Consider the following 17,131-nt stretch of genomic DNA (forward strand, 5'->3'; position numbering starts at 1 on the left):
CCTGTGCTTGTTCGTAGAACACCAAATCTCCCACCAGCACCAAGCCCTGTGGTTTTAACATCTCCCTTCTGAATGCATGTGGACATTCTGACCCTTCAAGCAGCGTGGACAAAGAAAGGATCCTCTTAACTATTCAGGATGTGATGGTAAGATCAGTTTTCAGCATCCTAACCCGTAAGGGCTGGGGATCTTTTCCATAACCAAGCAGCTGTGCCTGCCATCAGATGGACTCCATGAGCGAATCTAGGCGAACCACAGGGCGGGCACAGTGGCTCATGCCTGTAATCCCAGCACTTTGGGAGGCTGAGGCGGGAGGATGGCTTGAGCTCAGGAGTTAGAGACCAGCCTGGGAAACATAGCAAGACCTTGTCTCGACTAAAAGTTTAAAAAATTTGCTGGGTGTGGTAGCATGTGCCTGCAGTCCCAGCCACTTGAGACACTGAGGCTGGAGGATCACTTGAGTCCAGGAATTCAAGGTTGCAGTGAGCTATGATTGTGCTATTGCACGTCTGCCTGGATGACAGAGAGAGAAACATACAAACAAAACCTCTGGGCTGCTACCCCCTAGAATAGATATATATATATTTTGTTTGTTTATTTGCTTGTTTAAAGAGTTAGAATCTTGCTCTGTCTCCCAAGCTAGAATACAGTGGTGCAATCATGGCTCACTGCAACTCCTGGGCTCAAGTGATCCTCCCACCTCAGCCTCCCAAGTAGCTGGGGTTATAGGTATGCACCACCATGCCCAGCTAATTCTTTTTTTATTTTTTTAATTTTTTTTTTTTTGAGAGACAACGTCTTGCTTTATTGCCCAGGCTGGTTTCAAACTCCTGGGCTCAAGTGATCCTCCTGCCTCAACCTCCCAAAGTGCTGCCATTATAGGCATGAGCCGCCGTGCCTGGCCAGAAGATGTAAAACAATCCACAAGAGCTTTGACTTAATGACGTTACTTTTAAATGATAATAAGAGCTCACATTAAATGAGCACTTACTGAGTGCCAAGCACCATGTTGAGCATGTAACATCCATGACCGCATTCACCATGTGAGTTAAGTTCTAGGGATTTTCATTCCCATGTTATGATTTGAGGAAACTGAGAATAAAGAAATAATATTGCTCACCCAGGCCTCAGGGAAGGCCCTGCTGGAAGCCCAGGCTCATGACTGCTTGTTCCTTACAGTTCACAGTCACAGGCGGGGAATTGCACTCACCTGGTTTTGCTCAGAATGTGCCACGGTCTGTTGTGAATATTATTGATGTTATGCCTGGGAGCAAGGTGTTCAGAGGTGACCATCTATCAGTTATGCTTAATAATGTTTTAAACAATGATAGAGAGAACCTCTCCTTAGCCAAATGTCTCCTCAGTGAATCCATAACTGAAAATGTGGATGAAAAATGTTTTTCAAAAGCGAAATCCAATGAGGAAACAGCCAGACAAACCCAAATTGAGGGTGATACTCTACAATACAACTGGCCCGGAGTCTTCAAAAATGTCAGTGGCAGCTAGGTGCGGTAGCTGATACCAGCACTTTGGGAGGCTGAGGTGGGAGGAATGCTTGAAGCCAGGAGTTCCAGACCAGCCTGGGCAGCATAGGGAGACTCCATCTCTACAAATAATTAGCTGGGTGTGGTAGTGCATGCCTATAGTCCCAGCTACTCGGGAGGCTGAGGTGAGAGGATCACTTGAGCCCAGGAGGTCGAGGCTGCAGTGAGCTATGATCATGGCACTGCACTCCAGCCTGGGCAACAGAATGAGACCGTGTCTCAAAAAAAAAAAAAAAAAAAAAAGTCAGTAGCATGAGAGACAAAGGGTGTTGTTTCAGATTAAAGGAGAGTAAAGAAGTAACACAATAAGGCAGTGTGATGAGATCCTAGGGGTGTGAGGGAGAGGAATTGCTATATATAAGGAGAGTTTTGGAAAATGAATGAAATTTGAAATGAACTATATTATATTAGATAATATTGTATTGATGTTAAATTTTCTGAGTTTGACGGTTGCATTGTGGCCATGTAAGAGAAGGTCCTTGTTCTCTGGAGACACATGCTGAAGTGTGCAGGCATGAGGGGCTATGCATAAATGGGTCAGGATCAAGAATATGTGTGTACATATTGAGAAGGAGAAAGTGGGAGGGGAGAGGAGAGAAATGTGGCAAAATGTTAACAACTGGTAAATATATGTGAAGGGTATTTAGGTGTTCATTATACTAGCATGATAAGTTTTCTGTAGGTTTTACATTTTTTCAAAATAGAAAAAGCTAGCACATTAAAGAGGAGAGGAGCTACTTCAGTAGAACTAAGCATCACCAAAGAAGAAATAGAGAAAAATGGCCTGGCACAGTGGCTCATACCTGTAACCCTAGCACATTGGGTGGATGAGGCGGGTGGATCACCAAGGTCAGGAGTTCAAGACTAGCCTGGCCAACATGGTAAAACCCCATCTCTACTAAAAATACAAAAATTAGCCGGGTGTGGTGGTGTGTGCCTGTAATCCCAGCTACTTGGGAGGCTGAGGCAGGAGAATTGCTTGATCCCAGGAGTTGGAGGTTGCAGTAAGCCAAGATCATGCCACAGCACCCCAGCCTGGGTGACAGAGCAAGACTCCATCTCGGGGGGAAAAAAAATCCAGCATAGTAGGACTGTATCAATGTAGTTTCCTAATTGTGATGTTATGCTGTAGTTATGCAAGGTATCAGCATTGGGGAAAACTGAGTGAAGGGTACATGGGCTCTCTCTTTATTTTTCCTTATAAATGCCATGGGAAATCTATAATTAGCTCAACATAAAGAGTAAAAATTAAATAAAAACACCAATGCCCAGGTCTTACCACTCAGAGGATCTGATTCTGGATTTGGGCTCAGCCACTGTTTCCCTTTTTAAGGTCCTTATGTGACTATAATTTGTTGCAATGTTTGAGAACCATAGTTATAAGGAAAAGATAGAGCTGCAGTTCTCAAAGTTGGATATGCATAAGAATCGCTTAGGATATTTGTTTAAGATGCATATTTTAGGTCAGAACTTTTAAGCTAATAGAATTTGTAGATAGGAGGTAGCGCATTTTTAACAAAAGAACTCCCAGTGATTCTGAACCAGAGGCCTGAAGATTAGAGCACACCTCCAATGAAAGGAACATCTTTTAAGATACTTTGGACTTTGTGGCTTAGATTTGAGGACTGTAAAAGAGAGACATTTACAAAAATCAAAATTAAAAGCTCTTCTACATCGTACAAAGCTAAGATGACCAACCAGTGAAAAAGCAACAAAAATAGAGTTTCACCAAGGTCAGAAAGGTACAGGATGAAAGGTAGGGTCTGCCCTTCTCTTTGAAACCATATTCTTTAGTTCTGGAAATCTGGCAGGGAGACGATGTCCCTTAAAAAAATCACAGATGAAAGATACAGAAGCAGAATAGCTCCTAAAAATATCTCCTGTACTATAGAGGAGTACATTTGTTTGTTTGTTGTTGTTTGTTTGTTTGTTTTTTCAGAGTCTCGCTCTGCTGCCCAGGCTAGAGTGCAGTGGCATGATCTCAGTCACTGCAACCTCTGCCTTCCGGGTTAAGGCAATTCTCATGCCTCAGTGTCCCGAGTAGCTGGGATTATAGATGTGTGCCAGCACACCCGGCTAATTTTTTTTTTTTTTTGTATTTTTAGTAGAGACGAGGTTTCACCATTTTGGCCAGGCTGGTCCCAAACTTCTAACCTTAGGTGATCCACCTGCCTTGGTCTCCCAAAGTGCTGGGATTACAGGCGTGAGCTACCGTGCCTGGCCTGTGAGTCAATTTGTATCCAAAATATTAGCCATTAATATCAAGAAGAGACTGAATTATGTTCAGCATACTCTTTTAAGAAGACAAGGACATACTCATATATTTTCAAAATATTTACATACAGAATAATTTGTTTAGGTGTTTTACTATTTGAAGGGGTAAATTTGACTGGGCTCATGCAGTGGCTCATGCCTGTAATCCTGGTACTTGGGAGGCCGAGGCAGGAGGATCACTTGAGGCCAGAAGTTGCAGACTAACCTAGGCAACATAGTGAGACCTCATCTCTATAACAAAATTAAAATTAGCTGGGCATGCTAACGTGCACCTCTAGTCCCAGCTGCTCGGGAGGCTGAGGTGGGAAGATCACATGAGGCCAGGAATTTGAGGCTCCACTAAGCCGTGATCACACCACCACACTCCAGCCTGGGGGACCGAGCACCACACTCCAGCCTGGGGGACCGAGCACCACACTCCAGCCTGGGGGACCGAGCACCACACTCCAGCCTGGGGGACCGAGCACCACACTCGCAGCCTGGGGGACTGAGCACCACACTCCAGCCTGGGGGACCGAGCACCACACTCCAGCCTGGGGGACCAAGACCTTTTTTTTTTCTGTATACAGAAAAGTGAATTTTAGATCAATACAAAATTAATTTTGCATTGTTATCCTATTAAGACAGTACTATATTGTGAAAATAAAGATGCACCCATCCTGTTTGGTTTTTCTCACTTTGGTTACATTTCAAAATGTGGCTCAAACTTGAGAAAACACAATGCAGAGAAAATAGAGGCATGTAGGAGAGGCTTTCTGATTAGGTATGACTTGAAAAAATATGCTAAAATGCAGGATAAGGATAGAAATACACCGAGGAATGGGAAGGAGTGTGGCCAAATTGAGGGCTCAGATTCGTGACTAGAAGGGCCAGCTTCAGCTCACAGGCATGTTCTGTTGGCCGGCTTGGTGGTGCACCATGGTTATTGTTGCTGTTTGACTTGGACTTAGAAAACTTTTCTTCTGAGCATGTACCCCCAGTTTGACCTAGTCCCCACTCCCTATTATACGACACTGTGGTTTATTTGATAGTTTATATTACATTACACCTCCTGAGGATGTCAGAGTGTGCGAGTCTTGTTTTTGGTAGGAGAAAGACCAAGTGACAGATTCCGCAAGCCTGGGAAGGTAGCTCGGGTTTTTCTATAAATTCTCTGTGGGGCTTTGGCTAAGTCACACTCCTCTGGAGCCCTCATTTCCTCCTTTAACAAGAAGGGGGGAATTAAATGTCTCCTGCCCCTGCCAGCTCTGAAATCATAAATCCCAGGTGCAGTTTATAAGAACTTCTGTTTCCATATTACAAAATCCACGGATTGGCTGGCAGTGGCTCAAACCTGTAATCCCTGTAATCCCAGCACTTTGGGAAGATCACCTGAGGTCAGGAGTTAGAGACCAGCCTGGCCAACATGGTGAAATCCCATCTCTATTAAAAATACAAAAATTAGCTGGGCATGGTGGCACATGCCTGTAATCCCAGCTACTCAGGATGCTGAGGCAGGAGAATCGCTTGAGCCCAAGAGGAAGGTGGAGGTTGCAGTGAGCCAAGATTGCACCACTGCACTCCAGCCTTAGAAACAGAGCAAGACTCTATCTCAAAAAACAAAACAAAACAAAACAACAACAACAAATCCATGAATGGGAGTAGACGATACATAATAATTTGTGGAGCTCTGGCTTGTATCAGTACTTTTGTTTTTTTAAGAGATGGGGTCTCACTACATTGCCCAGACTATAATGCAGTGGCTCTTCACAGGTGCGATTATAGTGTACTACAGCCTCAAACACCTGGCCCCAAGCCATCCCCCCAAGTAGCTCGGACTACAGCCACACACCACCACATCCAGCAATTGCTGTAGGTCTTTTGCAAGTTCGGTATTTAGGGCTTCAAACACCTTCCCCCATCCCAGATCTAAACTTCATGATAGCAGATATGTACTCTGTCTCATTGCCTGCTGTGTCTCTGGTCCCTAGAAAAGTGCCTGGCATAGAGTTAGTCTGCAAATAAATCTTCATTGAGCAAGTGGATTGAATGATTGAATCAGTGAGTGAGTGGTATGGCTGTTGACTAGGCACCCTGGCCAGCCCACACAAGGAACTTCAGTCATCACATCACTGAGTTATGATTACAGTGACAATGTTTTCCAAACTGTGAATCAGGACACATAATCTGACAAGGAATTTTTGTGTTGCTTGGGGTAGAAGAGTCAGTTTGAGATATGTAGTTTGGGTCCTGAACTACTGGGATTTCTGGCACATGTTCTTAATGTGAGAGAATATTTTAAATCACCTGAGTGAGGCAGGTGGGTCAGTCGGGGCATGCAGGGAATGATGGGGATGGTGGCAGACAATCACAGTGGACTGTCATCATGTAGAAATATGGGCCGAGTGGTGCCAGGCTTTCTAGGTTTAAGAGAAGCCAGGTATCTGAATTTCTGAGTTTCCTTTTCTGTTTTTTTTTTTTTTTTGAAATGGAGTCTCACTCTTTCGCCCAGGCTGGAGTGCAATGGCACGGTCTTGGCTCACTGCAACGTCTGCCTCCCGGGTTCAAGCAATTCTCCTTCCTCAGCCTCCCAAGTAGCTGGGACTACAGGCGTGCACCACCATGCCCAGCTAATTTTTGTATTTTTAGTAGAGATGGGATTTCACCATGTTGGCCAGGCTGGTCTCAAACTCCTGACCTCAGGTGATCCACCCTCCACCCACCTAGGCCTCCCAAAGTGCTGGGATTACAGGAGTGAACCACTGTGCCTGGCCTGGGTTTCTTTATGTTTGATTTCTCCCAATTGTTTTTATGTTGGAAACTGATTTACAGTTTGTTTGTTTTTCAGACAGGGTTTTGCCCTGTCACCTAGGCTGGAGTGCAGTGGTGTAATCATAGCTCACTGCAGCCTCGACCTCCTGAGCTCAAGCTTTCCTGCTGCCTCAGCCTCCCAGGTAGCTGGAATTACAGGCACAAGTCACTGTGCCTGGCTAATATATATATATATAGTAGAAATGGGGTTTCACTATGTTGCCCTGGCTGGTCTTGAACTCTTGAGCTCAGGTAATCTGCCTATGTAGGCTTCCCAAAGCATTGGGATTACAGGCATGAGCCACCATGCCCAGCCTAATTCACAATTTCCTGTGGACCAAACAAAATATACCTGCTGGCCAGATGTGGCCTTTAGACTACCAACTTGCAACTTCTGATTTAGCTAATGAAAGCTTTGTCAGTTCCTGATGAGATAAGAGGAAGAGGTCTTTCTCCTTGACAGTGGCTCTTGACCTAGCCCATCTGTTACCCAGAAACATCAAAGGCCCCCAGGGATGACCAACTGGACAGCTCAGACCAAAAGACGGCTGGCTTATGGCATTAGAAGGGCCCTGGGCAGGTGGGTCAGACAGCACAGGGCCAGCTGAGCAGGAATAATTTGGTGATGAGCATGAATGATGTGAAATGATGCTGAACAAGCACTAAATGCCCATGAATTACAGGTCCAGAAGTAAGAGATGTAGTCATCCCATCCCTCAGTAGGGTGTTTCTGCAAATGAAGGTGCCAGATGAATTGAACTTAATAAAGCATATTTTTCAATCTTAATGAAAATAAAGAATACCTTCTGAATCAATATTAGAATAACTTTAATACCTTGCATTTATAGCCGACTTAGAATTTCTTAGGTATGATGTGAAACAATTTTTACATTATTTTGTATCATTTTATCTAACACCTAATACATGGGTGCCTTCTCATTTAAAAAGATTCAGTTCAGAAGTAAATTGAGTATAATATGAAAAGCTGTCTATATCTACCCAGCCAAAATATCTCAAGCTTTTACTTTTATTGAGCAAGTATACTTTATTCATTTAGTTATCCATTCATTCATTTACTCATTTATTTATTATTCTTTTCAGCTTATTTCTGCTTTCATCTTAATTCCTCTCTTAAACTTTTTGATTTAATGTATCACATTGGTTCTCCCTGACCTCCACCACTGTAACCTGCCTTAAGTTAAATGTTTAATTTCTTTTTTCTTTCTCTCTTTTTTTTTTAAAGATAGAGATGATGTCTCACCATGTTTCCCAGGCTGGTCTCAAACTCCTAGGCTCAAGTAATCCTCCCATTTGGCCTACCAAAGTGCTAGGATTACAGGTGTGACCCACCGCACCTAGCCCATTTAATTTTCATACTGTTTTCTAATATATCAATTAGGCTATACCTTTAGGCTGTAAGTTTTCTTCTGAATATTGCTTTGTATTTTTTCTGCAAATTTTACCATGTAGTACTATGTAATAGTTTCTTTGTCATTTATTTATTTATTTATTTTGAGACAGTCTCGCTCTGTTGCCCAGGCTGGAGTGCAGTGCAACGGAGTCTCGCTCGGCTCGCTGCAACCTCCGTCTCCCAGGTTCAAGCAATTCTCCTGTCTCATCGTCCCAAGTAGCTAGGACTACAGGCATGTGTCACTACACCCGGCTAATTTTTTTTTTTTTTTTTTGTAGAGATGGGGTTTCACCATGTTGGCCAGGCTGGTCTCAAACTCCTGACCTCAGGTGATCCGCCCGCCTTGGCCTCCTAAAGTGCTGGGATTACAGGCATGAGCCACCGTGCCCAGCTATTTATTTCTATTGGCTTATTACTTCAGGGTGATTTTTCTTCCCTTGTGTATGTTTATTTCTTCATTTAAGACAGGGTCCTGTTCTGTCACCCAGCCTGGAATGCAGGGCGTGATCATGGGTTACTGCAGCCTCAACCTTCTGGGGTCAAGCAATGCACCTGCCTCAACCTTGCAAGCAGCTGGGACTACAGGCCTGCACCACCGTGCCCGGCTAATCTTTTAATTTTTTCGTAGAGAGAGGGACTTGCTATGTTATCCAGACTGGTCTTGAACTCCTGGCCTCAAGCAGTCCTCCCACCTTGCCCTCCCAAAGTGCTGGGATTACAGGCACAAGCCACCTCGCCCAGTCTCTCTTCTTTATTTAGGAGAGTTTTTCCAAACGTTCTAAGTAAACCATTTTTTTGTTTATCTAGTTTTGTTTTGTTTTGTTTTGTTTTGTTTTGTTTATTATTATACTTTAAGTTCTAGGGTACATGTGCATAACGTGCAGGTTTGTTACATATGTATACATGTGCCATGTTGGTGTGCTGCATCCATCAACTCGTCAGCACCCATCAATTCATCATTTATATCAGGTGCATTGGGGAGTTGTTTTGTTTTTTTGTTTTTTTTGCTATCGTTTTGTGTTAGTTTCTAATTTGGCCACATTATGATTAAAAATGGCCTAAAATTAAAGATGGTTTAATTTCTGGGATTTGAAAGTTACTGAGGTTTTTCGTTTGTGGCCTACCAGATGATTTTTATGAATGTTCTATGATGTTTCAAAAGAATAATCATTCTCTTTTTGGTACAAAGTTCTCAATATATCTGTTAAATCACACATGATTAGTTATAACACTTCACTGCGTGATTCTTAAAGTATGGTCCCAGACTACCTATATTAGCATCATCTGGGCTGCTTATTAAAGCCGTGAATTCTCACACCACACCCATAGGTATATAATTGGATCTGGAGGAGGCATGGAGTGCTCAGAGCCTGCATTTTTAATAAGCTTCTCTGGAAACTCTTATACTCATTAGCAAACCAACCACTACTTACTTTTTTTTTTTTTGAGACGGAGTCTCGCTGTGTCGCCCAGGCTGGAGTGCAGTGGCTGTCGCCCAGGCTGGAGTGCAGTGGCGCGATCTTGGCTCACTGCAAGCTCCGTCTCCCGGGTTCATGCCATTCTCTCGCCTCAGCCTCCGAGTAGCTGGGACTACAGGCTCCCGCCACCACGCCTGGCTAATTTTTTGTATTTTTAGTAGAGACGGGGTTTCACTGTATTAGCCAGGATGGTTTCGATCTCCTGACCTCGTGATCCGCCCGCCTCGACCTCCCAAAGTGCTGGGATTACAGGCTTGAGCCACCGCGCCCGGCTACTTACTTTTTGTCTATTTGATCTGGTTGATTTCTGTGAACTTGTCCATTTTCCCCTGCATTTGTTTTTGCTTTATATATTTCAAATATCTGTCATTCTTTGCATATAGAGTCAAAATGTTTTTTGAGAGAGTGTACCTTTCATCCATGTGAATATATCTGTCTCAAAATCTTTGTCCCATTGAAAACACGAAGTGGGCCTTTTCAGCAAAAATTTCTGGGCCATAAAAACTTCCATAGAAGGAGCAGTATGTGCATGTGCATGTGTAAGTGAGTCCAGCATCAAGATGAGTGAGAGGGAGCCCTGAGGCTAGAGTTGGGGGCCACTTTTAGGGCTGTAGTCCGTCCCCAGCTATATTAAGTAAGGAGCAGCAGAGAGGTTCACCTGTAGGCTGAAGCCAGGGGCGTCTGCACGCTTGTCTTTCTTTAGCACTGGAAAATTTTCATTTATTATTACTATTGTTATTATCATTCTCTTTCATTGTTTCTGTTCTGTTCTCTGGAGTTTTTTTTTTTTTTTTTCTTTGAGACAGGGTCTCAATCTGTCACCCAGGTTGGTATGCAGTGGAGCAATCTTGGCTCACTGCAACCTCCGCCTCCCGGATTCAAGCGATTCTCCTGCCTCAGCCTCATGAGTAGCTGGGATTACAGGCATCCACCACCATGCCTGGCTAATTTTTTATATTTTTAGTAGAGACGGGGTTTCACCATGTTGGCCATGCTAGTGTTGAATTCCTAATCCTCAAACGATCCGCCCACCTCAGCCTCCCAAAGTGCTGGGATTATAGACGTGAGCCACCGAGCCCAGCATGCTTCCCTGTTTACTCATTTCTCTCTCCTGCCGCCCTGTGAAGAGGTGCTTTCTGCCATGATTGGAAGTTGCCTGAGGCCTCCCCAGCCATGGGGAACTTTGAGTCAACTAAACCTCTTTTCTTTGTAAATTACCCACTCTCAGGTATTTCTTCATAGCAGCGTGAGAACAGACTAATATACCATGTCTGTGTTTTTATTTTTATTTTTTTTGAGACAGGACACTCTGTTGCCCAGGCTGGAGTGCAGTGGTACGATCTCAGCTCACTGCAACCTCCGCCTCCCAGGTTCAAGCGATTCTTCTGTCTCAGCCTCCCAAGTAACTGGGACTACAGGTGTGTGCCACCACGCCCAGGTAATTTTTGTATTTTTAGTAGAGATGGGGTTTCACCATGTTGGCCAAGCTGGTCTTGAACTCCTGGCCTCAGGTGATCCACCTGCCTCAGCCTGGCAAAGTGCTGGGATTACAGGTATGAGCCACTGTGCCCAACCCACCATGTATGTTTTAATCTGCAGTTTCCTCTTCCTTTAGTTCTTTATGGATGTGATCTCTCCCCTCTATCTTTCAGGAATTCCTGAAATTTTCTAGTCAGCCAGTGGCATTCTTTGATATTTGGTTTCTATCCTGCTATCCCTGTCCAATCTCCTTATTGATTGCTCAGCCAGGTTGATGCTGAGGGTTTGGCCAGGGGCCCCCAAAGCAGGAAAGCACTGGGCAGTCTCCCAGGCCCTTCTACTTCCTGAGTTCATTTTCTCTTCTGTCACTCTCTTCCCCAGGACAAAGATTGTTTTGGTTTTTCTCCAGTGATGCACTTTAGAGGCTGAACTCCAGGGTACTTTATGAATACACTTAGCTTAAATGAAAATTCATGAAAAGAAAATCAAAGGTTGAACAGGGGCAGTAAGAAGGTGTCAGAAAACTAAAAATATTGCCCAGGTATTTAAAACACATGTATAATTCAAATTTTCCTAGCCTTAGTTCTATCAAAATTGATGTAGGGGAATGAGGTTTTTTGTTTTGTTTTGTTTTTGTTTTTTTGTTTTTTGGTTTTTTTTATAGACTCTCACTCTGTCACCCAGGCTGAAGTACAGTGGTGCAGTCTTGATTCATTGCAACCTCTGCCTCCCAGGTTCAAGTGATTCTCCTGCCTTGGCCTCCTGAGTAACTGGGATTACAGGCGTCCACCACCATACCTGGCTAATTTTTGTATTTTTAGTAGAGATGGGGTTTCACCATGTTGGCCAGGCTGGTCTCAAACTCCTGACCTCAAGTGACCTCAGCCTGCCAAAGTATTGGGATTACAGGTGTGAGCCACCATGCCCGGTTGGTCGGGAATGTGATTTTTAAAATATGCAGAGTTAGGCCAGGCACAGTGGTTCACGCCTGTAATCCCAGTACTTTGGGAAGCCGAGGTGGGAGGATCACTTGAGGCCTGGAGCTCAAGACCAATTTAGGCAACATAGTGAGACCCCATCTCTACAAAAATCATACAAAATTAGCCAAGTGCAGTGGCACATACCTGTAGTCCCAGCTATTCAGGAAGCTGAGGTGGTAGGATAACTTGAGCCCAGGAGTTAGTGAGCTATGATTGTACCACTGCATTCCAACCTGGGAAACAAAGCAAGAGCCTGTCTCTTAAAACAAAAACAAAAACAGAAACAAAAAACTCAGAGTTGACCCTAAAGTTAGGGCACAAGCCACTTTATTACGGATGTGGACTGGCAAGCCCTAAATTTGGATTTTTGGCACTCATTACTCTGGTAATCTGTTATGGATTACATAAGAGATGTTGCCAGATTGTAGATTCCATAAGTCTGTCTTGTCATTCACTCTATCCCTAGCACCTGCTAGTCACACCTGCTTATGGGGGACACGTATACTCAACAAAAAATATTTATTGCCATGTGTGGTGGTTTATACCTATAATCTCAGTACTATTGGAGGCCAAGGCAGGAGGATCGCTTGAGCCCAGTTCGAGACCAGCCTGGGCAACATGGCAAGACCCCATCTCTACAAAAAATACAGAAATTAGCTGAGCATGATGGTGTACACCTGTAGTCTTAGCCACTCAAAAGTGGGAGAATCTCCTGAACCCAGGAGGTCGAGATTGCAGTGAGCCATGATCATGCCGCTGCACTCCAGCTTGGGTGAGACCCTGTCTCAAAAAAAAAAAAAAAAAATGTGTTGAATAAATGGATGAATGAGAAAAAAAGAACAAATTAATCAACGAACTCTTCAGTGCTGGGTAAAAAGCCTTCATGGTCCAGGCAGATTAATAATATGAATGTGTAAAATGCCTCATATAGTGCGAAAGAAGTTAGTGGGAATTACTGCAACTAACAGTGCATGCCAGACTCAAGACATTCAAATCCTGGTTTTACAAAACTGCCAACCAAATGAGAGACATTATTGGGGTTCCGGGGGCAGGGGGTTGGTTGGGGAGGTCTGGCCTTTCTGCCTGCATGTCAGTGACCTCTACCCCCGAGACTGCTGCTAGGTCTTGAGGACTGTCTTAAAGTTTCCACTGTGGCTTCATGGTCTAAGCATCCAAGCTTCTAATAGGCAGATTCAGTAGCATCTGAGAAATAATAAAAGATGCCATCATCAAAATTTTAAATTTTCTGCAAAAACTAGAACCCTATTAAAGCAATCACAAAACACTGATTCCTAGCTGTTAATTTCATTTTGTCCCCTCAGCAGCCTTTTTTTGTGTGAGCTAATCAGGGCACATTTTCCCATAGCAAAGGTGAGGGCTTGAAGCTCAGCAACTCACCTGGGGATACAGGGTAAACTGAGTCAGGCCCAGAATTAAGACCCAGCTCATTTGCCTTTGTAAGTAGAGTTAGGAGTTTAGTGCTTCATCCACTCACACTTAACACATACATGAACACGTTTAGTGGCCTCAAGGCAGCTTTGTGTCTAAAGCTCTTACTGGCAGGTTTCATCAATTTTGTGCAAGTCAGTGGACAATCACTGTGCACCTGACTTTCATCCCTCTCTACAGACCAGTTGCTTCCAAGTTGGTACCAGTCAGGGAATAAACATAGTCATGTGGTTAAGAGTCTGGACTTTGGAGTCTGATATGGTTTGGCTGTGTCCCCACCCAAATCTCATCTTGAATTGTAGCTCCCATAATTCCCACATGTCGTGGGAGGATCCAGGTGGGAGGTGATTGAATTATGGGGCAAGTCTTTTCTGCGCTGTTCTTGTGATAGTGAATGAGTCTCAGTAGATCTGATGGTTTTTAAAACAGGAGTTTCCCTGTCCAAGCTCTCTCTCTTTGCCTACTGCCATCTGTGTAAGACGTGACTTGCTCCTCCTTGTCTTCTGCCATGATTGTGAGGCCTCCCCAGCCATGTGGACCTGTAAGTCGAGTAAACCTCTTTTTCTTCCCAGTTGTGGGTATCTCTTTATCAGCAGCATGAAAACGGACTAATACAGAGGCAGATGCTCATTCCTCCATACCCTGGCTCTGCCATTACTGGCCATGTGACCTTGGACTTGTACTTAAGTCCTCCAAGCCTGTAAGATGAGGAGAACTACTGCAGTGGCATGTTAGGAGGTTGAAATGAAATAAGGTGGCTGGGTGTGGTAGTTCATGCCTACAATCCCAGCACTTTGGGAGTCTGAGGCGGGAGGATTGCTTGAGCCCAAGAGTTTGAGACCAGCTTGGGCAACAGAGTAAGACCTCATCTCCACAAAAAAATTAAAAATTAGCCAGTTGTGGTGATATGCACCTGTAATCCCAGCTGTTCTGGAGACTGAGGTGGGAGCATCGCTTGAACCCAGGAGTTGGAGGTTGCAGTGAGCCAAGGTGGTATTACTGCACCCCAGCCTGGGTGACAAAGCAAGATCCTGCCTCAAAAAAAAGGAAAAGGAAAAGAAATGAGATAAGGTGTATAGATAAGTCAGCTTCGTGCCTGATAATGTAACAGAAGCTTAGCAATTAGTAGCTGTTGTTTTTGATATCACAGTACTGATACTATTATTGCAAAAACTTCATGTTTGATGGTCACCTGATGTCACTCTTTCCTAGTTCAGCAGAAAGAGGAAGCTCAGGCATAGAAGGCATTAATTCACTGACCATCAAACCCCTGCTGCATTTCAGTCAGTGGTTCTTCTAGAAACTACCTTTAAGTCTTTGTATCAGCATCTGTCCCTCCACCTCCTCCCTGGATCCCCAGTGAGGAGACCCATTTGCGTGCAGTCCCTGTCATCCAATCTCCACCTGCGGTGTTGGCAGCCTGGCCTCCATGCAGAGGGCTTTCTGTTGAAAGAGCTTGAACTTAACATTTTAAACACTGAACACTGAAATCAAATATAACAAGGTTTTGAAGCAAAACTCTAAAGTATGTTTTTTTCAGAGAAATTTCTGGATGATGGCTTCAAAGCACCTGGTAGATCCCACAGCATGGTATCTCTTTGAAGTATGGGCAGATTGGCTTTCAAAGCGACCAGCCCAAGGTCCTCATCTTTCCAGATGGAAAGGTTTTGAACGGCTTCCTCCAGGGAATGTTGCTCCTCAGTTTGTCTCCCCTCTGCCCCTGGGACAGATGGTTTAGATCACGTGAGCATTATAAGGGCCTAGGTTCATCCAGTGTGAGCAAATGCATTTGTTTCCTTTGCGAAGAAGCTGCCAGCCACACCGAATCTAGGCTGCTCTTTTATATATATTTTCTTTGTGGAGAGGGATTTTTTTTGTTTTATTTTTTAATTTTTTAAAAATAGAGTTGGGGGTCTCACTTTATTGCCCAGGCTGGTCTCAAATTCCTGGGCTCAAGCAATCCTCCCGCCTCTGCTTCCCAAAGTGCCAAGATTACAGGCATGAGCCACTGCACCTGGCCTGTATATATTTCACAAATATAATCATGGCATTTAAATTTCCATTAATTTAAAAGAAGAAAAAGAAACCAAATTGAAACAGGAGGAATTATTGAAATTCAAATTTCTTTATCACAGGAAACATTATTTCTTAAAATAGCCATCAGTTTAATACATTATGAAATAAGAGGTTAGAGGTGCCATTTTTTAAAAACTCTGGTTTCCATTTGAGATGCATTTGGGTTGACTTTCTGGTGTGGAAAATGAGGCCACCCGCATTGCCTGCCCTCTCCGATTTTTGTTAGCTAAGCTAAGGGCTTAGGTTTATAGCATTGCATTCTGGTCCATCTCCCTAATGTGCATAAACGCCTAGTATTTATTCAAACTTTAAGTGGCTACAGTGCTTACCATTAGACCTTTGATCACAGCTTCTCCATGCCTCTATCTTTATTTTGATTTCCTCTTTCATTGGTCTGGATTTTGTCACCTGGGTGATATTTTCCGAGAAGAGCTCATGAATGCCATCTGTATTCCCTGGGTTTCTGGCTGTTTGAGATGGATGGTCTGTTACTTTCCAGTCTGGACCTCTTGGCTGGATACTTTATTCTCGAGTTAGACAGATGCTGCCCCGTTGTCTTCCAGCATCGAGTGCTGCTGTTTGTCATTGGCTTTTGGGAACCAAACGTGTTCCAGGGATAGAGATGATTTTTCCAGGCAGCTGGCTATCCAGGGTCCTCCACTCCACCATTCCCTGCCACTCTTCTAGGGAATTTGTTTATTTGTAAGAAGGAGGGACAAGATTTAAACATAAAAGTAAATATATCATTTTTTTAAACTACAAAATTGGATGCATGCTAATACTAAATACTTCTTTTAAGAACAAAGAAGAAAAGGAAAGTCCTGGAAAGGCTCTCAGAGAGATCATTGTTAATAGTTGGGTGCTGGCTGGTCATGGTGGCTCATACCTGTAATCCAAGCACTTTGGGAGGCCAGGGCAGGTGGGTCACCTGAGGTCAAGAGTCTTGAGGTCAAGAGTTCAAGACCAGCCTGGCCAACATGGTGAAACTCCATCTCTACTAAAAATACAAAAAATTACCCAGGCAGGGTAGTGTGTGCCTGTAAGCCCAGCTGCTTGGGAGGCTGAGACAGGAGAATCGCTTGAACCCAGGAGGCAGAGGTTGTAGTGAGCCGAGATCGTGCCACTGTACTCCAGCCTGGGCAACAGAGCAAGACTCCATCTCAAAAAAAAAAAAAAGTTAGGTGCCTATTTTTCCAGACTTTTTCTACGCATATATGCATACCTACATGTATAGGAATTAACAATGATTTTAAAAATTGAGTTCATGTTATATGTACATTTTTCAACGTGCTTCTTTTTACTTAAATGTGTATCTTGATATCTGCCCAAAGAAGTGCAAAAGTAGAGCTACCTCATTCTTTGTAAGAGCTGCCTGGGGCTCAGTGAACACCTGCTGTATTATTTATTTAATCCATCTCTCATTGATAACCATGTGGACCATTCCGTAATATAAAGGATGCCTCAACGATCTTTGTGTACTTAGGACTAAAGGATACATTCCTGGAAGGGCTAGGTCAGAGGGTATGCATGTGATTCATTTCTAGTCAGTCATTTCTGTCATCTCTGCCTCCAAAATAGATCTCGAGGCCTCCTCCCTGTCCCCACCTCTACTGCCACCTTCCTCTTTCACCTGCAACTGCAGCAAAGCTG

At 43.8% G+C, this 17,131-nt stretch overlaps 1 protein-coding gene across 9 annotated transcripts in view; it reads left to right on the forward strand.

Moving 5' to 3' along the window:
- KIAA0556 (KIAA0556 ortholog) overlaps positions 1-17,131 on the forward strand; it is a 233,999-nt gene that overhangs the window by 107,061 nt on the left and 109,807 nt on the right. For 7 of the 9 annotated variants that reach the window (XR_002726524.1, XM_023192932.1, XM_023192933.1 and 4 more), the window contains one exon: positions 18-146. The exons of the other annotated variants lie outside the window; for them this stretch is intronic. Coding sequence is in view for 6 of the 7 variants with exons in the window: in XM_023192932.1 (XP_023048700.1) it covers positions 18-146 (129 nt within the window). In the remaining variant the exon portion in view is untranslated. The remainder of the gene's footprint in view (positions 1-17; positions 147-17,131) is intronic. 9 annotated transcript variants of the gene reach the window in all.

Source organism: Piliocolobus tephrosceles, chromosome 17 (assembly GCF_002776525.5).
Source record: "Piliocolobus tephrosceles isolate RC106 chromosome 17, ASM277652v3, whole genome shotgun sequence".
NCBI classification, from domain to species: Eukaryota; Metazoa; Chordata; class Mammalia; order Primates; family Cercopithecidae; genus Piliocolobus; species Piliocolobus tephrosceles.